The 23,358-nt window shown below is 40.4% G+C and overlaps 1 protein-coding gene across 1 annotated transcript in view; it reads left to right on the forward strand.

Annotated features, from left to right (window-relative positions):
- Positions 1-341: 341 nt before the first annotated feature.
- LOC108436714 (ephrin-B1-like) overlaps positions 342-23,358 on the forward strand; it is a 48,333-nt gene continuing 25,316 nt past the window's right edge. The window contains exons 1-2 of the mRNA XM_017713370.2: positions 342-1,367; positions 21,200-21,477. Coding sequence (XP_017568859.1) covers positions 1,252-1,367; positions 21,200-21,477 — 394 coding nt within the window. The 5' untranslated portion in view covers positions 342-1,251. The remainder of the gene's footprint in view (positions 1,368-21,199; positions 21,478-23,358) is intronic.

Consider the following 23,358-nt stretch of genomic DNA (forward strand, 5'->3'; position numbering starts at 1 on the left):
GTTCTACGGACAGAATATGCCTAATGCTAAATGCTTTACACTAGAAGAGAGCACACTTAAAGAGATTCTGCATAGACTCTAGAAAAAGTTCTTCTTTTCAATGTATTAAATAGGTTACTACATTTTATTAAAATATTTGTAACTTTTGAGATAAATTTGTTGTATTTTTGCTTTATAAAAATGTTACAATATTTACCGTATAAATGTTTCTAAACATTTATTTCTACGCTGTGGCAAATCAATTCTGGATCTACCGGTGGCTCGTCTGTATGTACCCAACGTGTTCGCAAGGCGAGGAGAACGCCGATGCTGTCCTGGCCTTTGATTGGCCGGAGTGAACTGAGGGGGCGGGGCCACGCCGCTGGAGTGTCAGATTACTGTAGCAGTAGTGTGCGGGGACTGGTGCAATCTGCCAGATCCCAGTAAACGCGAACCTGGCTGGGAACGGTAGCACGAAGCGGCTACGAAGGCGAGCCGAGTCGCTGCTACACTCTTTTCGTCCCTTCCACCCCCTGCATTGCGAATGGAAGTTGCAGGCGTCCTCTCGTCAGCCTCTGAGTGAATGAACCTGCGGTCGCTGGCCGCTGTCAACACTCTGGGAACAGAGTTTTTCGAGCGGACCCTCACGCGTTGGTGTCAAGGGGGAGATGACCGTGAGGAAGCCGCACTACTGACAAAAAAACAAACATTTTCCTCCTGTGATTGGATTTCTGCGAGACGACAAGAGGAGAAAGGTCCGCACCTTGATGAAGCACTTCGGGTTGCAGTACGTAAAATGAGTTGTTGCAGGGAGTTATTTGGACGGACGGACGAACGAGGCATCTGCCGTGCTCTGCAGCGACGGCTGGAAATCCCGTTTCTCTGACAAGGATTGTTTTAGTCTTTCTGTCGTTAGACCTGCGGGACCTGTTCCAGAACTAGCTGTCGAAAATTCGCCACAGGGCGAATTTAAATGCGAAGTCGGAGAAACGTATTCATATCTGAAGCTACAGGTCTGCTGGAATAAACACGGGCTGCGCTGTCGCTGGCTCGTCGTGGAATAAAACGCTTGGCTTCTCACATCGCACTGCTTTCTGAGGTTCAACCAAGGACACGTTCTTGAAAACAGATTGTGAAAGTAGCTGCATAGAGGGCTATGTATCCTACACGGTGCTGCTCATGCTCCTCTTTGGCGAAGCACCCACTTCTAAACTGAAATTGCTCGTTTGTCAAGCGCAGAATCCCTCAAGCTGATCATCGTCTCAAACAGAAATGGCTACAGGCGGCTGCTGGAGATACTACGTATGGATTTGTGTGGTCTTATGCAAGTTTACGCTGCCGTTAGCCAAGTCCCTGGACACCATCATTTGGAACTCCCAAAATCCCAAGTAAGTGTTGCCTCTTCCTGTCAATGCTGCGGCTAGTGCAAGTTTTGACACGAGGTAGACTTGTAGACATGCTTTTCTCCAACATTGTGCAATCCCACCTTCCAAACTGGGCATGTGTAGTCGACCTCAGGTGTTGAGATGCAAAGGCACCTCAGCCTTGTGTCCATGCACTCGTTTGATAAGTCAAAAACTTTTCCCCTCATGTTAGTGGCGTGAAGGCACCGGTTTACTTTAGAGACTAAAGAAGTAGACTAAAAGAATGGTTATAAGGCCTAGGCCCAGCTGACCTCGTCAACTCAGATCCTGCCGTTTTTATAATAGGCCTGTACATGACACTGCCTACGAGTTGGTAGGATGGGATACTTGGTGCGTAGGAAAGGGAGACATTATCTGTATTTGGAGAAAACCCTAAAGCTACTTAAACAGGAAAAAACTGTAATCAAGATGTTGTTTTTAAATCCCTCAAAATGTAGGCCAATGAAGAACACGTGTTTTTGCCTACATAGCAATATAATAAAAGTTGGGTCTGTTTAATTTTATGTCGTGTTAACCACATTTTTGCTTCAGTAGAGCACTTTTTGTTGTGTTCATTTTGCTTAATCTTACTGGTTGAAATTCATGAGAAATTTTGTTCCATTTACATTATCGCTTCTATTCAAACGTCTATTTGTCATACTAGTCAGTGGTCCTACAACTTAATATACAACTGTATACAACTTAATGTAACAGTGAAAACACCTATTAGTTTTATATAATTATTTTATCTATATATTTTACTTTATAAATATATTTTTTATGTACAAACCTAAATTCATATAGTGAGATAAACCTCATGGTTTTTGCATGAAAAGTTCATGGTCATAGCTGCTTTATTACTCAACTAAATTAGTCAGAATCTGGCATTTCTGTGGTCTGTGGTTGTCGCTAAAAGCTGCCTAATGTGACTGCAAGCAAATGGGCCACTTGTGATTCTTCATTGAGGTCAACAAAGTGCTGTTCCCCAGCATTTTTTTATTTGTCAACTTGTTTGTGTCTTGTGTTTGTGTTACTCCACTTCAGAGGTTCCTCCTGTATGTTTTTCACAAGCTCTGTGTCATGTATTGGAGTTTCATTTAAATCATATGCTCGCCTGCTCTCTCTATGGGCGGAATAACTCAAGCAGCCCGTGAAATGTATTAACAATGGTGTGATGTGAATTGGGACATTGCCTAGTGTGCACAGCTACTTGTGCTTCATTGTTGGCCTATATTATCTTCAGTAGTGGAGAGATGACTGAGCACAGCTATCTCAGAGTTCTTCAGGAACACTTACGGTTTTCCGATTGCCTGACCGCTTTGCTCTTTCATTTTGATTTAAGGCTTAGCCTGTATGAACTAGTTCCAATTGATCCAAGACGAGAAAAGCAGAAGTATGGAAATATTTAAGTAATTTCTAAAGGGGGGGCTGAAGTTAGGCCCATCATTTGTTGTGAGGACTGTAACTAAAAGACGTGCAAGATGCCGTAGCCGTTAAGATGTGCCGTGTATGATGTGAAGAGAAGCAAAGACGGGTACTATTCTGATTTCTTGTAACATTTAGGGTCAGTTTAAGTATGTTTGATGTTTATCACATCTATAGAATGCTGTTGTTTGTCTCAGGGCTGAGTAATATAGCACAGCAGCAAGCCCTTTCACAAGTACAGTAGTGATCTATGGAGAAAAGCTGGCACATGCAAACTAAAGCTTAAAGGTTCACAAATATGCCTGTTCCAAAACTACACAGATGCCAGTGATATGTCCTTAATGATAAGATCTTGCACATATGAGAAATTAGCTTGCCAGTACTCTTTTATATGAATTTTTTAAAATAATGTTTGATCAGTCCACCACCTAGTCTAGACAGTGCCTACAAGCATCTGTCATCGTTTAACATTAGTTGTCTAGAACAATGTGTTGTTTGAGAAATAATATGAAAGATATGGTTTTATTTGATCTTTCAGACAGTATACAGGTTACCATGGTATCATGTTGCCACATCACCTCAGGCTGTGAGGTAATATTCATAGCCTGTAACCTTTTCCAGGCTTATTGTCTGCACCTACAAATTCATAAAAGAAGTTGGAGGTTTCATGTAATTTATTCAAGATCATTTAAAAATGAGTGCTCACCAGTGTTATATGACAGATGGGAGGGAATGGTGGGGAACTGGAAAAAAAATAGTCCTTGTAGCCTTTGCCCTTTTATATATATATCTATATAAAAAAATTGCAACAGTAGGATGTTATCCACATCGGCAGACAGATCATCTTTTTATCACTTGTATCACTTTCTTTTATCATTCTTATCAAATGTTTGTCTAAAAACGAGGGTGTGAAAGACATATTTTTAACAGTTTTCAGGCCAGACCCATTACTTATCTTCAAAACGTACTTCAACATGATAAAAACTAATTTCATTTACAAATTACTGAACCTTTTGGACATCAGCTTTGAAGTTGAATCTTTCTGAGTTGCCCTTTGTGGCAGGAGGCTGATCCGTGATCTTACTTTGGACAAAACTACACCAGAAACACATAAATTCACATGTGATGGGCAAAATTCTTCCAAAGATGTTCCGAGTTTGAGTTTGTCATTTTTCAGAGTGCTGGCATGTTTACTTTAACCAGTACTATAAACATTTTCTATGATTCAATTATTAGTTTTTGTGAAATACAGTCTAGCAATGGCTCTGGTTATTAATTCTACATGGACCGCCACCAGATATTTGATTAATTTATTACTGCTTTGCTATTCCTTTTATATTGTAAGTCTCAGTTGAAAGTATTGTATTGAGGAAGAAACACAAATCAATTAATATAATTTTCCCTTTTCGCTTATGTGCCAATGTGCCAATAAGTATAAGTATTCCATTACAGCCCACCAGCTCATTAAAAATGCATGTAATGTATTCAGCCAGTTCAGTTCACACAGGCTCTTGACATAAATCAGCCAGCGCCACTGTTCAAGTTAAAGTTTGAGTATATTGAGAATACAGTCTCCATAAAGAATTCATTGTTTTTCTTCAGTTAGTTTTGGTGACAGTCATACTCACAGAGCTGCTGAGTATCTCCAGATAACATAAAGAAAAGTATCTGATGTCTCGTCTAGATTTACAGCGTGTTGGATCTTGTTGTCTACTTTGGAGACCACTGCTGCTCTGACTAATAAATTAATCCTGCCATCCCCTTCCTTGCTGGGAACAATAACAATACAATCTTACACAGCACTCCCAAATAGGCTATGAATTATGAGTATGAGGATAGCGAGCAGGCTCAGACCAGTTGGGTTCCCCTGCGCTTGCAGTTTGTCTTTATGGATTTTTATTCAGATATCTCCCCACCTCTCTATTCCCAAAAGCAGCAGTTCACTCAATTAATTTTAACCCTGCACCTTGAAATAAATGGAGATATTTCAAGGTCTCTGAATTGACAAGGCAGGACAGAACTTTAAAATTTTGAATGAACTGGCAAGCAGTAGATTTCTTATGATCATTATTATTATCATTTTCGTATAACATATAATCAATACTTTAAATAATAATATTCCTTTGATTGCTAGGAATATTTTATATGTAATGCCAGTTTAATTTGTAGCCTGCTAATGTACTACTCAACTTGGGAGTTGTAGTGTTTCCAGTTTGGAATCCCTTTTTTGAGTTAAATCTGAAGCTGAGTTTTTGGTCCTTTTTTTTTGGCTAACCCAAGACCATAAGTACCAGTTGTTGTTTATCCCTCATGACAAGAAGAGCAAGGAAAGGAAAAATACAAGACAGGCAGCACTTTCAGAATTGCAACTCTGAGCCTTCTTTTTGGAGCGCACATCACATCTGCAGTGTGTTTGAGGACAGCTCGGCTTCCATGTATTTATCCAAGCAGAGCTGTAAACAGCCCCACCAAACAGAAGTAAAACAAGAACCCTGGGCTCATGCTTCTCGCCATTTTTTAATTGCATGGCAGCAGCTGCTTCAGTTCTTGGGACCTTCATTTTTCTCTGCTCCTGAGGTGTCCCCATTACGTTCACTTACTTTCTCTCGGTTTGGTTTCAGTGTCATGTGTGATAAGTCATGAGTTACTGAGTGGTCTGTAGTTAACATATTAAAGTCAGTCGGTGAGGGGAAGTCCTAACATCACCCAAGATGTTCCTGTGATCACAAGTGACAGGCTAGGGATGAGCTGGCTCAGTTCCAATCATTAAAGCTTCCCTGGAAGCTGAGGGTTTACACTTTGCAGTGCAAAGTGTCTCAGAAACTGTTTTTTGTTCTGCTCTGGCCGATCGCCCTCTGCCCCCTCTCCCCCTGTCCTAGGCTCTGATCATGTTTCCCACTGATACGGATCTCATTACAAAGAGCAGAGACTTAGAGCCTTCTCAGGACTACTTGAGCCAGGGAAAAATGCCCAAGTGAAACCAACCATTGTGTGAGCACCAGGCAAACTGCTATTCCACTTATAGGAAGCAACTGGTCCGCCTAGCTTTAAAGCGAGCCCCTGTCTGGGGCTATCTCAGACAGCTGCATCTGCTCTTGTGATAACGGCCGTTCATCTCAGGCACCTTGACACGCAGGAGTTGTCGTTAAGAGTGGGGGAACATTCTCAAGGCAATGCAATTTCCATACATTTTCCTCAACCAGTGAAGCTGTTTTATGTCCACTTGAAATCCCATTATTTCATGAGCCTTAAAATAAATGTTCTTTTGGGCTGTTTGTCTGGTAACATCATTACCTGCCAATGTGGTGAAACTGCTTTTGTTACTGCCACTTGCGGTGTGAGTGGCCACAGCCTGAAACGAAATGGTTTTGAAAATAGACACTGAACACTACAGTTGTGAGGGCAAGCGTTACCATGTGTTGAGGCCAGCATTTCAAAGCAGAAGATGACTGTACTCCAGTTCACCTCGGCAAACAATTCCCATGCACTGTAGAAGTGGCAGCAGCATTAACTAGAGGCCTCAGATGTGCTTGGAGTGCCTTTTTGTTGTCCGGAACAGTTTTTTTTTTTTTCCTTGCAGCATTGGTTCCAAAAACCTCTGAGACAGTGGCAGCAATTTAAATGAAGCTAGCCCTGAGGCCATTTCCAAAAAAAAAGCTGAAGAAAAAGAGTTTGCTTGCAGGAAACAGCCTTCAACACTGAACGTGCAAATTAGAGGCTTGGTGCATAGTAGAGCTGGTGTCAACGCTGAGCCGGGCCAGGGCTTTGGATAACGCAGCCCATCAGCTCACCCCTCCGCTCCCAGGCCAGAGATTATTTCCATGTGTTAGATGCATGGGAGAAAAGGAGAGCAAAAGAAGAAAGGGAGCAAGAGGAACAGCAGAGGAAAGAGGAAAGGGGGGGGGGGGGGGGGTTGTGTGTACGATCTGAAAAGAGGGAGAAGGACCAGCATCATGAGATCATTGCACTGTGCCACGGCTCAGAGTGGAAGGGACCGTGGAACGGATGGATGTGACAGGCATTTCAAAACCCATTAGAACCCACTTCTGGGTGCAGATCTAATTGAATAGATGATACCGTTCCTGCTGGGTGGACTCCTCAGTAAGTGTGTCACTGCACCAGATGGACTCTCGCTTACAATCTTCAGTATTAATTATAAAACAGTCCTAATCCATCCACGGGATAAAGACAGAAGAAATGGAAACCATTAGGCATGCTTGGAAATAACAGCACATGATCCTTGGATTTTATCACCATTAGTGGTCCTGGGCAGATAGGAAAAACTACTCATTTTTCCATTAATCTGTTTTTAGGAATTTATCCTGTTAGACCCATATGTCAGATGAGAGCTGTAAGTTTGATTTACTAGAGAAGTCTCATCATTTGCCCCCCTCCACCTCCCTCGTATCTGTGCTTCTCAGGCCAGACATCACAAAACCTAGTGTTTCAGTGTCTCTCAAACAGGGGGGTTGGGTGTGGAGGTTTCTTTTGCCCCCTTTAACCCATTCTGCCAGGACTTGAAGGCCCCTGTTCACTTATTTCAATGCAAGTCTTCTAGCATGAAATGGTGCTCAGGCCACAGCGGCGAGTTAAGAAAGGCCTGGATGAAAAGTCATGCTGTTAACGTTCCTACTCAGCTCCCAGGATCAGCGGGCCTCCGAACTCCAAGCTGTGTGGCAGCTGTGACTGCCTGGTTCAATCGCTTCACTATAGGAGGCCACAACTGATCCCTGCATATTTTCCCCTTCTTTCACACAAAGATATCTGAAAAGCAAATTATATCCAGAAAACCTCACCCGCCCATCCCCCTTTGAATCCCATCACTGATATATATGCGTATTTACATATATTTACACAGTTTTTGAAAAGCATACTTTGACAGCGTATTCTGCAAGTTAATTTCTCATATCATGTAGCTTGCATTCCTGAACAACTTAGAATGCAATCAGTGTTTTGAGCTGTCCTCTTTTTTTTTTTCTTTTTGCAAAGCAGCATACATAATATGCACAACTGCAGTATATGGAGTGCTCTGTATATTGTCTTTCAATCTAATTTATTGCTAAGTTGAGGGCCAGGGGTCCTAAGCCAGGGGGATTTGAGGCACCATAATTGAATTATTTTGATTGTTGCCTTGATTGATGGAGTCAAATGCTTGCAAATTTCCCAGCTTTTCTTTCCAATAGAGACGCATCAGTCAACACACAAAACGTACAATGGGGGCTTCCTATCAATCAAAAAATTGCACCCCAGTGCATGTTTGTTTGGAAAATGTGCAAGCCCCAGGGTTAAACATTAGTAGGCGTCATTGAATCCAGGTCTGACAATGGTGTCAGATATTAAAACCACTCCCAAGTTTAAGCTTTTTTAAATGCTGTGTTAAACCCAATGTAAATCCATTTTTTCTTGTTGGCAATCCTTGAGCCCTGTCAGCAATGAATGATTCAAGCGAATTGTATGAAGATGTCACTGTCATGGGTTGGCTTAGAGCACACAGAGAGGTAGATGTTCCAGTGAGTCCATTTTGGCAATGCATGCCTGCCCCCCTCCCTTCATCCATTTGAAACGGTCGGGGATCTGCTTTTCCCTAGTCTCCCTCAGTATCTTATTATAGTATATATGCGGTGGAGGCATTTTTAGTCATGGGGAGGAAGCTGTTTCATCTTTACTTCATATGTTTTCGGTTACCTCCCATGTTTATTTTTTATGTGTTTAGCTATCAAATCCTTATGTTACCATGATAATCAGCACAAGAAGGAAGATATGGGCTTGTAAAAAAGAGAAGTTTTAAGATTTATTTTTTTAAGCACCTGAATGAACAAATCACTTAGTGCCAAGCTGTTGGCTGTTGGAGAAAGGCATGGTTGAAGGAGTAATAAGGAGACATGGGGACCATGCCTTCCATCAAGAGTTTATTTCACATCATCAGTAATCCATCTGCCACCCTTTTGAGATGCATCACACCGGCCACATCAAAGTTAAAGTGAAAAGGCTGTTGGAGCATGTGAGGATGGCATCCTCAGTGTGCATCTTGGCTGGCTGGCATGTTTGGGTTTTCCCCTGGCCTCACCCACTGTGCCTTGCTCTCAGGCACTGAGCTTAATCTGCTCACTGGCAATCGCCATTGCTGTCACTCATGATTCTCTTCCACAAGCCCAATTGTGATTTTTCTCCAAATATCCTCTGTGATTCAGGAAAATTAGACATTTCTTATAGCACTCTTGCCAAAATGTTTCCTGCTCCAAAACTTTGATTGTTTTGGATTCTTCCTCCCCTGATTTAGTTCTTGGTGCATTGCTAGACCAGACATGTGCTCCTCTCCAATTTCTTTAGGCCTGCATTTTTTCTTTTTCACACCTTTGCTTCTGCGATTCTGCAATAAATATTTGATTGTAAATATTTGATCCTGTGCATCTTGAGACATCCAGCATGTTCCTGGGTAGGAACTCTAATACATATTAAAAAGAAGGGACACTTGCTGCAAGTGCTTGATCCAAAACTCCTTTTGAAAAATGCCTCTGCAAGATGGACTCAATGGCGGTGTTGGCTTAGATTATACTACCAAATGCCATGTGCGTATTACTTTGCAAATCTCAGTGCTGTGGAAAGAGAAAAAAGGAGAATTCATTTCCTATAGCTGCAGAGGTCTACTTTACACACTTTCGGGATGTTCAGAAACAATCAGCTGCCCTTAGATGCCCCCTGTGTGAGAGATAAGGTGTGTGATGTGTATTTGAAGGCGCCAAATAGAATGGCATTGGAACAGGGGTTCATGTCTCTCCGCTACGCTCTGATCAGGTGGCTTGGAATAACGCATGTCCGAGTTCACATTGCGTGACATGAGCCCAGCTGCTCCTGCAAGTGGGATGGTAGAACAGCAAAGGTGTCCGATCGGCCCAGCTCTACTGAAAATTAAAGCCAAGTGCAAGTTACAGATGGCTTCAATGATGATGATACACCTTCTCTAATACCCTAACTCTCCTTCTTTTTTTCGAAAACCCCTCACACAGCTTCCTTAAAGCAACAGTGGGTTATAAGTCATCACTGGGCCCTTGTGTGTTTGAGATAAAAAAAGAAAAGGAAAAAGAAAACATGATAGTGTATCAGAGGTTTCTGTAAATAATGCTGTTTTCGCTTGTTTGCAACAACAAGCACAGTATGTTTTAAGTGCATGATAATTCTATTATCACATCTAAAATCTCAGATCCAAACACAACATATGTTTTTAAATTCATAATTTAAAAACAACAATGCATTTAACCTATTAGAGCCACAAAACATGTTTTCAGGTTGATAATTGTTCTTGTGTACAGAAATCGATGTATGAATTTTGGTCAGTTTTGGTCACTATTGGTTTCTTAATCTTTAAAGCATATCACTGTGTAGGAGCTAGGGATTTTCATGCATACTCGGTTAACCACTGCATTTGGTTAATTGTTTTAATGATAGCATTCAAATACTGAAAACATTATTAGGGTACTTTGTTGTATTTCATCACAGGAAGATGGAGAAAGTATACAGGCCAGCATTTCAGTCAAATGCTGATTTTGTTTTAATAGAACAGCGAAACAGGAATCTTTTGTAAACATTTGCGAGTAGGTATGTTATGTTATATTTTGCTACTCCAAAACGCAAGTGCCTTAATGTGGGTGCATTACCAAGGAGACATTGTTAGAGAGGTGACCGAGAAGGCAGGGATAGTACTAGGCTGATGGTAGACTGGACCCAGTTAAAATGTATTCTTCTGAAACATCATCCATTGAAGAGGAAATGATGACGAGGCTCTATCAGCATCCAGTTTTGTAGTAATTAGCTGCAGTTTATGCTCATTAGCTCATTTGAGGCAGTCTCTGTTATGGTACTCCGTTATCTCCCTCAGCTACTGATGAATGACAAAACATATTTTTGAAAAATGTATTTCCCTGAGTGTTGCCAAGTTGATGCCAAATTTTGTATGTCTGATGTTTGTATGTCTGAGCTCTACGTTAATGTCAACCCAAATCTGTATTTTCTTTTTTGTGGCTTTTTTGCAGTTAACTGAATATCCATTCATGGACTCTCATGGATACTGAAATATCAAAATGAGTTGGAATGCACATCCCATGTAGGGGACTTTTTGCTGTTAAAAGCAAATACTGCACTTCTAGACAGTGCCTCCACTAGTGTCACATGGCAGGTACCTATGTGTGCTCATATTAAATTGTCATGCTGTGGATGAATGTATCTTGAATAATACATATTGCTCTTTCCAAGAACTTAATTTTTGAAAGCTCCCTCTAAAACATTAGTACAGTCATGAAACTGCGGCAGTCAGACACGTCACTTGGATCCCTTTTCTGCCAAACACATTTATTGGCCCAGCTGAAGCTTTCCTGCACCCTCCACGGTCATGTTAACTTTGGAAAGTTTAATTGTGGCGCATTTGCTTAAATGCATGTCTTTGGGTTCCATGGCCATACATTATTCTGTCTTTATCCTTCCTCTGAGGATTAATTGGAAATCTTTTGCTTTTTCGGGCTTTGGAGACATTTAGCATTCAGTGATAATAACTGAAGCGCTCATTAAATACCCATTATCTGAGACTTATGACAAAGAGGAAGAACAAATTGGTTCATAGATAATTTATGTTTTTGATGAAAGTTCTCATTGATAAAAGCTATTTGTATCCGTCAGTGCTGGGGAAAAATATCTTATTCATGAGCGATCAGAAACCAGCACAGGTGCTGAAAAAATAAACAAGTTTGGGCCAAGCATTCAAAATACCTTCGTTAAGTAATAGTAAACTCGGGCCAGAATACATCTGGGATATCTTGATGCTTTGACTCTCTAGATTTACTCGTATAAGCCTATCTGTCAAGAATGTTAAAAAGCAGTGTAATTCTTGGTAATAAAATGACGTACAAAGGAAAATGCAAAACACAGACTATGACATGACAGGATTTGTACATCGTACAAGGCGTGAGAAGTAAATCCTTTCCCTGACAATCTGGATTCCCTTGCAATCCATTTTTCTATCCCTATTATAACCATGGTTGTGGCCATAGCAGCAGGGGTCTTCAGGCGTATAGAGATGTCTTTATACATGGCAGGCAGCCACACCACTCTTTGTCCCTGCCTAATTTTGCAGCTTTTCGAGTGCTGTCACATTTGGGGGCTCACAACAAATAAACTACTCAGCAAAGAAGATTGATGTAATCATATAGCTGTCTCTTGAAAGATCACATCCAGTCAAATTGATGTGAGGTGATGTTTTACTAAAATAAACATATATTAATCTTTGTGATTGATGCTCATTGCTGCAAGCCTGTCAAGTCACTGAAATGCTTGATATTTATTGCGAGTTTTGCCTCATTTATATTTTCAAGCAACATCATCTGAGCATGCTTATAAAGAGGGCCACTAAAAGGAGAATATAACAGATGGCCTTGCATATAATTTATCCCTGTCATTTACCCAGTGAAATTGAGTTTGTCACCGGTTTTACTGGTAATCTGCTTAATTAATTAATTATTTGACTGAGTATTCCTCAGAGAGCTGCACAGTTGTCCGTTCTGTGCGCTTTACACTGGTGCTGAGTTGGAAATGAAGGGGGGGACCTGCTGAAACATGCTCAGCACCAGGTGTTGGACTGGGAGCTGCAGGGTTGTAGGGAAATATGAGCTCTCTCAGAAAAGCTGGAAGACTCATTAACCTCGTATCAGCCTAATCTCCACGCTAATTCATTTTGTCCTCTGAGCTTGTGTATTAATATCCTCGCCATTCTTTCCTTTTGGGATATTGCATGGTATCCATGGCAATGATTGCGTGTCATTATTTTCTAGTCAGGCAAATGATATCCCGGAGGAGAGCACTGGCTGTTTCTTGGCTGTCCGGACTTGTTGAGAGTATGATTAGAATTGCAAATTTGCCCTTTTTTTTTTTTTTTCTTTTATTGTGTGTACAACATTGAAGACAATCAGGCAAATCAAAGCCCACCATTAGAGAGATGAGCCTTCACAGTTGGCCTCTCAAGCTTCTCAAATTGTGGGGCTGTACATCATAAATGCCCCATATATTTGTGGCCCTTTGTCTTGGTTCGCCCATGCTCATTGTGTGCGGAGGTGCAGCTTTGCCATTGGAGAACAGTGCAGGAGACAGCTGGTTCCCTCACTAAATTTAGAGCACCCTCAATCATCTCAAGTATTCACTGTAGAATAATGTGGCTGAACAATATTAAACATGCTTCATCATAATGAAAGACTAGACCAGGCACGCGTGAGACAGAGGATATACAAGATTTACCACACGTTGTAAAAATGTCAAGCATTCTCACTCATTTCTGTACAGTTTAAGATTTACATGGATGAGTTTTTCTTTCAGGTTTATTCTAACTTCAATCAAATCCTTAAGCTATCAATCTAAAATTCCTATCTTTAGGTTGCTAAGAAGGGCTTATGTGGTAAACCACTGACATTTCACTTTGGGAGTGTTACCATTAGCAGGGGAAATGCCCTAATTCCCATGTTGTCTGCAGCGTGTGAAGAAAGTAGTTGACATATTACACATCTCATCTTCATGTGGCAAGTAGTTCCAACGTGGGCAAAGACATACATGTGACAACACACAAAACCAACTGCTGACACAAAAGACAACCTTAAAACAAACAGAACTCTGCAAGAATATCAGTCTTTCCTCATTATACAAGAACCATTAGTTGTCAGACTTGTCTTGTTTTGTTTCTGCATAACAGCATTCGTGCTTCTCCATACGGGAATTTCCCTAAGGTCATCTGTGTTCCCAAGAAATACTGTATTGCTAGCTAGAACATACTTGTGGGAACTGGTGGTGATTGGAAAAGGGAAGAAAAACGTATCACACCAGCAGATCTGTTTTATCATGTTCCAAAGCCAAACATCAGGGCTGAGAAAGCGGGATGTTGCTAAAATGAGCTTAGCATAAGAGCTTGCCATTTTGGACAATGTTAAATATTCATTAGGAGCTGATATAAAATCGTCCTGGACTAGTTTTCATTTCAGAAGTCAAAAAACGTAAATTTGTGTAAGGATGCAGCAGCTTAATGTGCAGACTGTAGTGTGCCCTTGCTTTTATCAAGAACATGTGCTTTAATTAATGTTTGCCAGTAATTTCTCATGACAGTCACTAGATTCACTTTAATGACTTTGCTTAACTTCCTAAACTCTTGTTTATTGGGAAAGCCAACCCTGTGGCCTGTTAGGGATGGAAGGAAATGCTGAATTGTACCACTGTATGGGCCTTAATTGATGTGAATTAGAACAGAGCAGCATAGTCAGCTATTTTGTAGTTGTATGGGAAGCGCCATTGTGGACAATGCTCAGACACAACACAATAGGTGGCGATAACAGAAACTTGTTTGCTTTTTCTTGTTTTTTTTCTGCTGTTGCTTCAGAAATGTGAGGTGGAGAAGTGTATGAACAACTTTCCTTTGCTTGTCATGTGGCGTTATCATGGACTGGATGCCCTCCACCATCCATTCTAGACTTCCCCTCACAATGCGGAGAGTATAATAAATGTTGTGAGTCATTTGACAAAAGGAGTACATGATAAATATTGGGGCTCATAGTCTCTCGCCCTCACTCACCAAAGGTTTTGTCTAATGCTTTGACACATGAACAATGGTAGTGATCTGAACTTTCGAGCATGCTATCTTTTGCTTTGTCTTCACAGAAGATTCAATTCAAAGTGTCAAAGCTGAGGTTTTTCCCCCAAAAGATTAATTGCCCCCCTACCCACCCCTCATTTTCCCTTCTTTTGTTCTCAGACATTTTTGGTATGACTCCAGTATGCAGGTTTTTATAGAAAGTGGTATTATGTTAGCACCTGCTAAAAAATCCATTGTATATGTTGCGCACACATCCATGAAAAATTGTTTTAACTTTGCTTTGAATGTTCAGTGTTCCCTCCAGCTGGTAATTGGAGATGCCTCACCCAGGTGGCTTGAAGGTGATGGGTGGCTTTCGGTAGATGAAACAGGACATACTGAAACATCAGCTGGTTGTGATCAGTGATGGGAGTATGCGCTTTCGTTCACGGCTTTGGTTTTGACAGAGAAACCATTTCTTAGTTTTTTTCGATGCCCTTAGTTTTTTCACACAGTAGCCTCTCCCTTACATTTTTCCTTTTGAAACTTTAAGTCAGACGGCAGCAAAAAGAATGGGGCTTGTTGTCATCCGCCGGGACGAAGAGCAATTCTTCTTTCTCCCTGCTTCCTCCTCGGCGATATTGCTCTTATTAGAATGTACATCACCATCCAATTCTGGGGGCCAGGGGAATCCAGTCAAGGACCATCATCCCCGAGAGCTCTCTGGCATCCGACGGCTTTTTGACGCCGAGTGGTTTTTGGCTCGCGCTAGCCCAGCTTGGCTGCCGTGAGCGCCTCGCCTGCAGCGGGGATCTTTACAGACCATGAAGAGTCCATCTGTGGCTGCGTTTTCTTCCATGATGGAAGGCAGCTGGCCTGGTCGTGGCCACTTGGGCTGGAGGAGCAAGGGGGGGAAGAAAGAGTCCTCTGTGTCTCTGGTTCATGAGCCGACTTGAGTATGCATCTAAAAAAACCCGCCTAAAAGTGACCCACATTCAACTCCAAGCTATAATTTCTCACTCCTTACAACACTTGGCAAATAAGTGGGGAAAACTTAAGCAGACTTAAGGCGAGGTTATAGGTCCTTGTTGTGCCAGCTGATACCGGGGGATGCAGCACAATCATCATCATTGCAGGCACCCGGAGCTTATTTTTTTCCTTTTCCGAGAGCACAGTGGTGACCACATCTGCTGCAGCTCAATCTGCCATTTGTCTTCTGGTGGTAGAGGCAACTTAGGGATTTTCATGTGATAGTGATTGAGGAAATGTGTGGGGCTGTCAGTTTGTGACTGTTCAGATTGGTCACGCTGAATCTGATTTGCTCTGCATTCCTCCCTCTTCTACTGATCGAACAGTTCGTCTGTTTGTGGAGGGTGCGACAGTTCACACTCACAAAGCAACACAAAGCTGTGAATAATGTGTAGGGGGAATATTCATCCTGTCTGCTTGTCACTGACATCTTCATTCCTTGCCGATATCTTGCACAGTTTAGACAGGAGGTCAGGCAGGCTTTTGTTAGTTGTTTCACGTCCATTACCCAGTCACCCCAGTACTTCCATAGACTTACACATTCAAATAGTGTTGTTAATGTCAACTTGCATTTTGTGGAAAATGATTGAATGACTTTACAAATTCTGTTGTGCATTGCTATCAAAGGAGACAATGAACCAGCTTGCTTGTAATGTATATCGCGGTGGGAAGATAAGTGTTAGAGTGGTCACTGACTACCACAATTTAAATGTGACCATGCCCTGATGGTTTGATACTTGCTTCTAAAACAGTCAGTGAAATTTTGTTAACCTCAGTAATCAATAGATCAAAAATGCACATGTCCAGTGTAAAACATATCAGTGGATCATTGTGGAAGCTTTTGTTCCTGGACATAAAGTAAGTGATTCAGGATCTGGTACTTAACTGCAGAGAATGAAATAAAAATATCTCTTGAATATTTTGAAGATACTGTTACAAACTCCACAAAAGACTGTCATGAGTAAGCTGACATTACAAGAATAAACTTTACTTGACAGAGTCTGCTTAGCTTATTCGTACACATTCTCACTTCTTTTCTTTGCAGTATCAGCTTTTTAGTATGAAAGCTAAAGCTTTCAGAGAGCAAATGCGCAGCTTTCGGTGTGTGCTCAGAAATACGCCTTTTTTTACAACAAAGCTAGAAAAGGGGCCGGTAAGTAGGGAGAGATGAAGCTGCAAGGCAATAACTGCATCGTCCATAATCTGCTTCAAAGCAGTTGCAAATGTAGATCCACGATGCCTAATACTCTCGCCACGACACGGCAAGTACCTCAGTAATCCGAGGGGGCACAGAACAGGCTTTTTCAAACAGAGTCTGCTTTTGCTCCCAAAGCACACACTCTCCCAACATCTGAGATCCTTCGAACTCTTGAATGCCTGCCTGTATTTTTGCTTTGTTTAGATTTGAGCACACCGCACTGATTGACAAAAACATGAACATGCTGTTCTCATTTATATTCTCATATGAAGCAAAGACAACTCAGCACAGAGTTGAACTGTGTAGAGGTATTTCTGTATTGTAAAATGTATTTTGGCCTTGGAAAATGGTGCTGATAAGTGCTCATTGCAGGCTGTAAGTATAAAATTACAATGGCACAGATTCAGAACTGGCTAATTAGGTAACTGGTTAACTAAAGTATTTTGTATTAGCATTTTGTATTGTACATAAAGAAAGCACTTATGTATGGAAACAAATAAATACTTTTTGCTTTTGTTAAAAAGCAAATCAGCTTTTAGGCTGTTGAATGAATGCATACGAACAAAATGTCAATGTGCATGAAAGCTACTTTTTAAAACCTGTTGCACTAATTACTTTAATGAAAGGTAGAAAAAATATGGCAAGTACCTGAAAAACAATGAATTTTAATAGATATGTGTTCTGTTCAGGTTGCTTTTGTGTGAGAGAAATCAATTTAGCACAGTCTACCTCATATGGACTTTCTCATTCAGCAGTCCAGAGGGATTTGCTAGTGGTTCTGTAGACTCACAAAACAGGATTTGGATCTTGCCTTACCTCATTGCCAGCGAGGGGCTTGCACAGGGAGTTATGAATGGTGACGGTTGAGGGGCAGGGGCAGGCCTAGTCTGGCTCTCTTGCCTGTTCCAGCACCCCACCGTTCTTTTGTAGCATAGGGGTGTTTGGGGCTATACTGGAGTGGAGGGGGGCGCCAAATCATGTGCCTATATTCTTTCTCGGAATGTCTGAAGGGGAGGTGTGGAGAGTTAGAGCACGGGGGTTCTCACAGAGAGATTTTTTCTTTTCTGGTATCTTGAGAAGAGACAAAAAATTGACAATTAAATTTGAAATTAATATTTGCACAGATACTGTTCTTCTGTTCAAGACTTAAAGTTGCTTTACTGAAAGTATATATATACCGCATGAATATAATTATTCAATTACATAATTTATTAGTTAGTTCCTTGCATCATATTAGTCACATTCTGTATCAACAAGTTCTTCTCATTTGTTTCAATGTCATCAAGCAACAAGAACAAAACAAAAATTTTAAAATGCTAAGTGAGAAATAATTAATGTTAATTAATTAAACAAGCATTATCACACATCTCTCTTTCACTCTAATATTATAGTTTCAGGAGCGATTTTTTAAAAAGATTTCTATCTTTACTTTTAATCAGTGTTTTAAGTTGTTCTCTCCTACTCATAGACCAATTATTTGAAGAAGAATCCGAAGCCCCTATCATCCCCTGTTACAGCAGTAATCATTACTTCATTTGTCAGTTGGACATTAACAGACTTTTGATAAGTGATTAACTACAAGACAATCTTTAACTTTATACTGCTTTCCTACAACAGATGTGCTGCATTAGCTCCCTTACACCCTGTATGCTGAATGTCACCCAGCTAAAACATGCAGCTGTAAACTCTCCAAAAAGGTATGGAAACAGTAGGAAAGAGCGTGGCACACTCTCTGTGGTTAACTTTAGGTTCCTATTTTGGACGCTAACTGAAATTACTGTTGCCAAGGCTTTTAAAATGGGGTAAACACTAATTGCTGCCCCATTTCTTTTATACCGTTTAGCTCACATCTGCTATGGCGCTTCAAGCCGAGCCAAAACCTCATTATGCTTAACACTTAACAAAGGCCTGGGAAACAGGAGCAGCAAACTCACTTAGTGAGACAGAGACAGTCAGACGCAAAGAGATTATTTATTAGAAAAATGAATCAATAGGTGGCTTATTCCCTTATTTTTGATGACCACTTCGGCTAAATGTGTGATTGTTTCTGCCTGTTTTGCCGAACTCTTCTGTAAATCTGATTTTAAGTGCATATAGATGAGTCAAACCGCAGTAAGCATGTCCCATTCTTCCTAATAAGGGTACTTAAGAAGTTCAATCTGTCTTCATTCTCCTTTATGTTCAGCTCAGTTACTGAGTGAAAAAGCTTAACTCGTGTGTTGTGAAATTTAAAGACTGCGTTTGTGCCATAGGAAATAAGAGTAAGAGAGAGAGAGAGAGAGAGAGGGAGAGGGACAGAGGCGGGGATGGGGGGAGTGGGTGGGGTGGTCAGCAACAAAGCCCAGTGTTGCTATGGCTACTTGTTTATGCCTCACTGGTGCATCTTGTAAATCCAATTAGAAGAAGATTGAGGCCTTGTCTTCTTGGGCATAAATGGGCTCACAAGTGAAAACTAGGCAAATAGCTGGAGAGGTTAGGACAAAGGATGCCTAGTTCCTCTTATCTCTTTGAATTAATGGCCCCCTAAGCACCAGACAATAGATGTGAACCAACGGTTCTCCATTTGTGGGCAGTTATTCTTGCCTGATGGGATATTGCTCATATCTGTCACTTCTTTTACCACATAATTTGCAGTGGGACTTTTTTTTTCTACAAGGGCCCAATTCCAGTTTGAAGGGGAAAGAACTATGATTGCCAAAAAGCCTAATCCCTTAATGGTAATTTTCATGGAGAGTTCATTAAAATCCTGACTCTTTTACGTCTTGATTACACCCAGCTGGTGAGCACATGACAATTCAGTGTCAGAGGTGGCAGCATATTGTATATAGTCAGCTGATAATACCACATTTGTGTTAGCTAGTAATCTGGGTCAATTTGAGAAAATCCTGACTGCATGCAACATCCTTGCATCATCTGGGCAAATGCAAAATGATGAGAGCAGAGATTGTGCAGGCCAAACTAGGGCGGAGTGATTTGTTGAAAAATATCTAATTGTAATTTTGTAATTTTTTCTGACCAGTATTGTGATTTAACTGCATGCTTTAGGCTTCAATGTAGAGTGGGTGACAGTTCACAGGCTCTGTGTCATTAAGTTAAATTTCCCCACTTGGAATTTTTAATAACGTGAGATATAGGGGATGTGTATGTGGGATATATAGAACTTTATATAATGCGAGATATAGGGGTGGGTGATAAATATTACATAACGGTACAAGATCATGATATATGATACAGTTCATTACATTATATAGTTTTTCTGAGATTTAATAAGTTGGAACAGACAAAATAGAACCTGTAGTGCCACATAAAAAATGCTATAAGAATAGAAGAAACAACTGCAGGGATTTTATTCAAGGTTTACAAACTGCTGTGTTTCCTCCAATTGAAGAGGTCTCATTGCACTCACTTTGTAATGAAACATTAGTCAGTATTGTTTAAGTACTGACAATATCCACAAAATGATGTTATATATTGTGACATAATTTATCGTGTTAATGATAAAATGTTGCTTTTTAGATAGATCCACCCCTAGTGGTATATAATTGAAATGGCAGCTCTTGACATTTGCAAATTGTACACTTTTCTAAATAGTGAGTTCAATAGTAAGAGCAATTAAACTTTTAGGGCTATATATATTGTCAGTAGTGTTAACCGGGGATAAAGCAATCTATATCTATATATATATATATATATATATATATATATATATTGCTTTATCCCCGGTTAACACTACTGACAATCAATTTGCACCATTATTACATTCCTGTGTTTCTTGCTTTTGTTCATATATATTTTTTTTAATTTGGTGATTAGAATACATGCAAAGTAAACTACACTGATGTCCATGCGTTAAGCCTGTCTGGGTTAATCGCTCGAGTAACTAGGACAGCGATGCTGAACCCTCTTGACATTTTAAGCTCACCAGAAGTCTACAACAATGATTTTCCATGTCTGTACCAAATCAAAACAGCTCACATCAGCTATTTTATATCAGACTGGGTTTTTGCTTTCTGTCAGACGAACAGTGCAGCTTCAAAGGACACCCCCCCCCCTTCCTGCCCCAAATAAACCAACAAATGAGAAGCACTCTATTATTTACTCATCCGATGTTGTCAGAAATGTGAAAGGTAAGGCAAAAAGGATTAGCAAAAAGCCTAGTATATAACATTGCAAAAATAAATCCCTGAACTGAAAAGTCCTCAGGTTTGAGCAAAACAGAAATAACATACTCATAACCTGGAGCTTACTGTGTTATAACAGAACAAATTTTATGAAACATAGAAATTGAATATCTGCCATGTTGAGTGGAATTTGAGTTTTTTAATACCACTACCCTGCAAACTAAAACTACAAGTTAGATGCATTAATCTACATGGCTCTTCCCTGAAAGCCTCTCCATCAAACATGAAGAGTTTTTTTTCCAATGGCATTTATGTTCCTTTCTACTCAATTTTTGAAGCAGTTTCTAACTTTTTATTTGTAAAAGTTCATTGTTGTGTGATTTGCTTCTTGAAAAAGAGCTTCAGCTGACATGTTGGGATTCAAAATGTTTTGTATTTTCTTTTCCAGGTTCCAAAGTGGTAAAGGTCTGGTGATCTATCCTGATATTGGTGACAAGATGGATATTATCTGTCCTAAGGCAGATGCCAGCCAGCTTTATGAGTATTACAAGCTGTACCTGGTAAAGAAAGAGCAGGCGGAGTCATGCAGCACCGTCTTGGATCCATACGTGCTGGTTACCTGCAATAAACCTGAGAAAGACATCAAGTTCACCATCAAGTTCCAGGAATTCAGCCCCAACTACATGGGACTGGAGTTTAAAAAGAACAAAGACTACTACATCACATGTAAGCCAAAGCATGAATTATTTTTTCATTACTGCATCTGCATCGCACCTGGGAGTTTGCCTCCTCATTTCTAGAGAGCCCCACATGCTGGCTGTGTCACGCTGCAATGCCGAGGTTTCTATAAGTGAAACGTTAACGATTTTTTGAGGGGGCGGAGGGATAAAATAACGCTGTACTTTGACATTTCCTTCATATATTTTTGCTCAAAGCTGCCGTGCGTTGATGAAAAATACTTGGATGCTGAACTTGCGCATTCAGTGGGACTGGGTTTATTTTTACCCACATTGCACAGATAGTGACACCCATCATCTATCTTTTACATAATGGATGTGCTTGTGCATTCATGTAGGCACAACCATGGCCTTAATGAGCTTTGGGAAGAGGGCACATAGGAAGTAGAAGCATTTTCCTAACCTATTTGTTATGAGCCCCTCTTGGAAAAGTGGAGCATGCTGGGGGTAAAAATGCCTGTTATGTAAAGACCCAAGTTTCAGCTGACTATTTCACACAGGAATCAAGGCAAAAGACCAGTTTGCTAGCTTTATGAAAATGCTATTTTCTCTTTCTGAGTACTTCCGAGTTTGTTCTTAGTTTGCATTTTCTCTCTCTCTCTCTCTCTCTCTCTCTCTCTCTCTCTCTCTCTCTTTCTCTTTCTCTTCCAACTCTGTTTCTTTTCGCATGTGGGGAAAGTGCTACTGTCCTCCTGAATGTCATTCCCTTCTGCTTTCTCGACCCTAGTGGGGGCAAAAAAAACAAAAAAAAAACCAAAAGAGTAAATGGTATGAGTGTTTGCAGGTTCAGGTCTCATGTACCCTTCCTCCCTCTCCTGCTCAGTATCTCTAGCAGCCTGGCACCAAAGCCCTATGTCTAAGAGGTCCATCTGCCTGGACTCTCTGCTTACTCAGGGACTCCAGGGGTCAACAGGGCCCTGTGGGGGGCTGGACAGTGATAACCTCCTGATCTAAATTCAAGCTCTGCTGCCATTTGGTGATGGGGAGACCACCAGGTCCAGGTCAACAACCTGGCAGGTTGGACAACAAAAGCCCGCTTGATCGCCTGAGCAGGCACCAAGGCCTGCTAAAGTCATTAAATTTATTAAAAGGCTATAATTGCTCCTTACCTTTGTTTAGGTTAGTGTTAAGGCTGGTCTCTGTCTTATGTCTCTATACCAGTTTCATGGGGGTTTACATGTTCACTATGGTGTGTATGATATGATGACATATCATTATCACAAAAAGTATTCCATTATCTCAATAAACTTAGTCACAGTATGCTTTCTTGGGCATATCGTAAAACTTAGAACTTTAAGAACACTGACCAACTGCATGTTTCATTAAAAAGAGATTTAGAAGAGGTGCCAATTGCAATAGTATTGCTACATTAAAAAAAATCTATCAGAAAATATAAGTATAATAATTTTTATTGAAGATTTTACATTTACATTTACTCAGTTAAACAGGACTAATTCTGCTCTCTTATTAATGTATCAGTCAGTGTTCTTTAAGCACTAACTATGTTCATATAAGCACAGAAAAATATATTGTGATATTGTAAAATAGAATATTACATTTTTAAAATGTGGAACAACTGTTGGCTGTCACAGTGTGTCTATTCCAACTTCTCAAAGCACATAAATGAAATATTGTGATGTATACAGGCATATGCAAAAGTTTGGCCTTGGTCAGATTATGTTTTGTTGTCTTTCTAGGTATAAATAAGTAAACATCCTCTAGAGGGAGTACACTTTAGCACAGTTTAATGCACAATACTGTTATTAGCTAATAATTTAAATATTGGAAATAAAAATAAAACGTTTAATGTGGCTTGTGCAAAAGTCACAGTATATTCAATAGTTCAGTTTTAATTTTTTCATTATATTGA

The sequence above is a fragment of the Pygocentrus nattereri genome, chromosome 8 (assembly GCF_015220715.1).
Source record: "Pygocentrus nattereri isolate fPygNat1 chromosome 8, fPygNat1.pri, whole genome shotgun sequence".
Classification (NCBI taxonomy): Eukaryota; Metazoa; Chordata; class Actinopteri; order Characiformes; family Serrasalmidae; genus Pygocentrus; species Pygocentrus nattereri.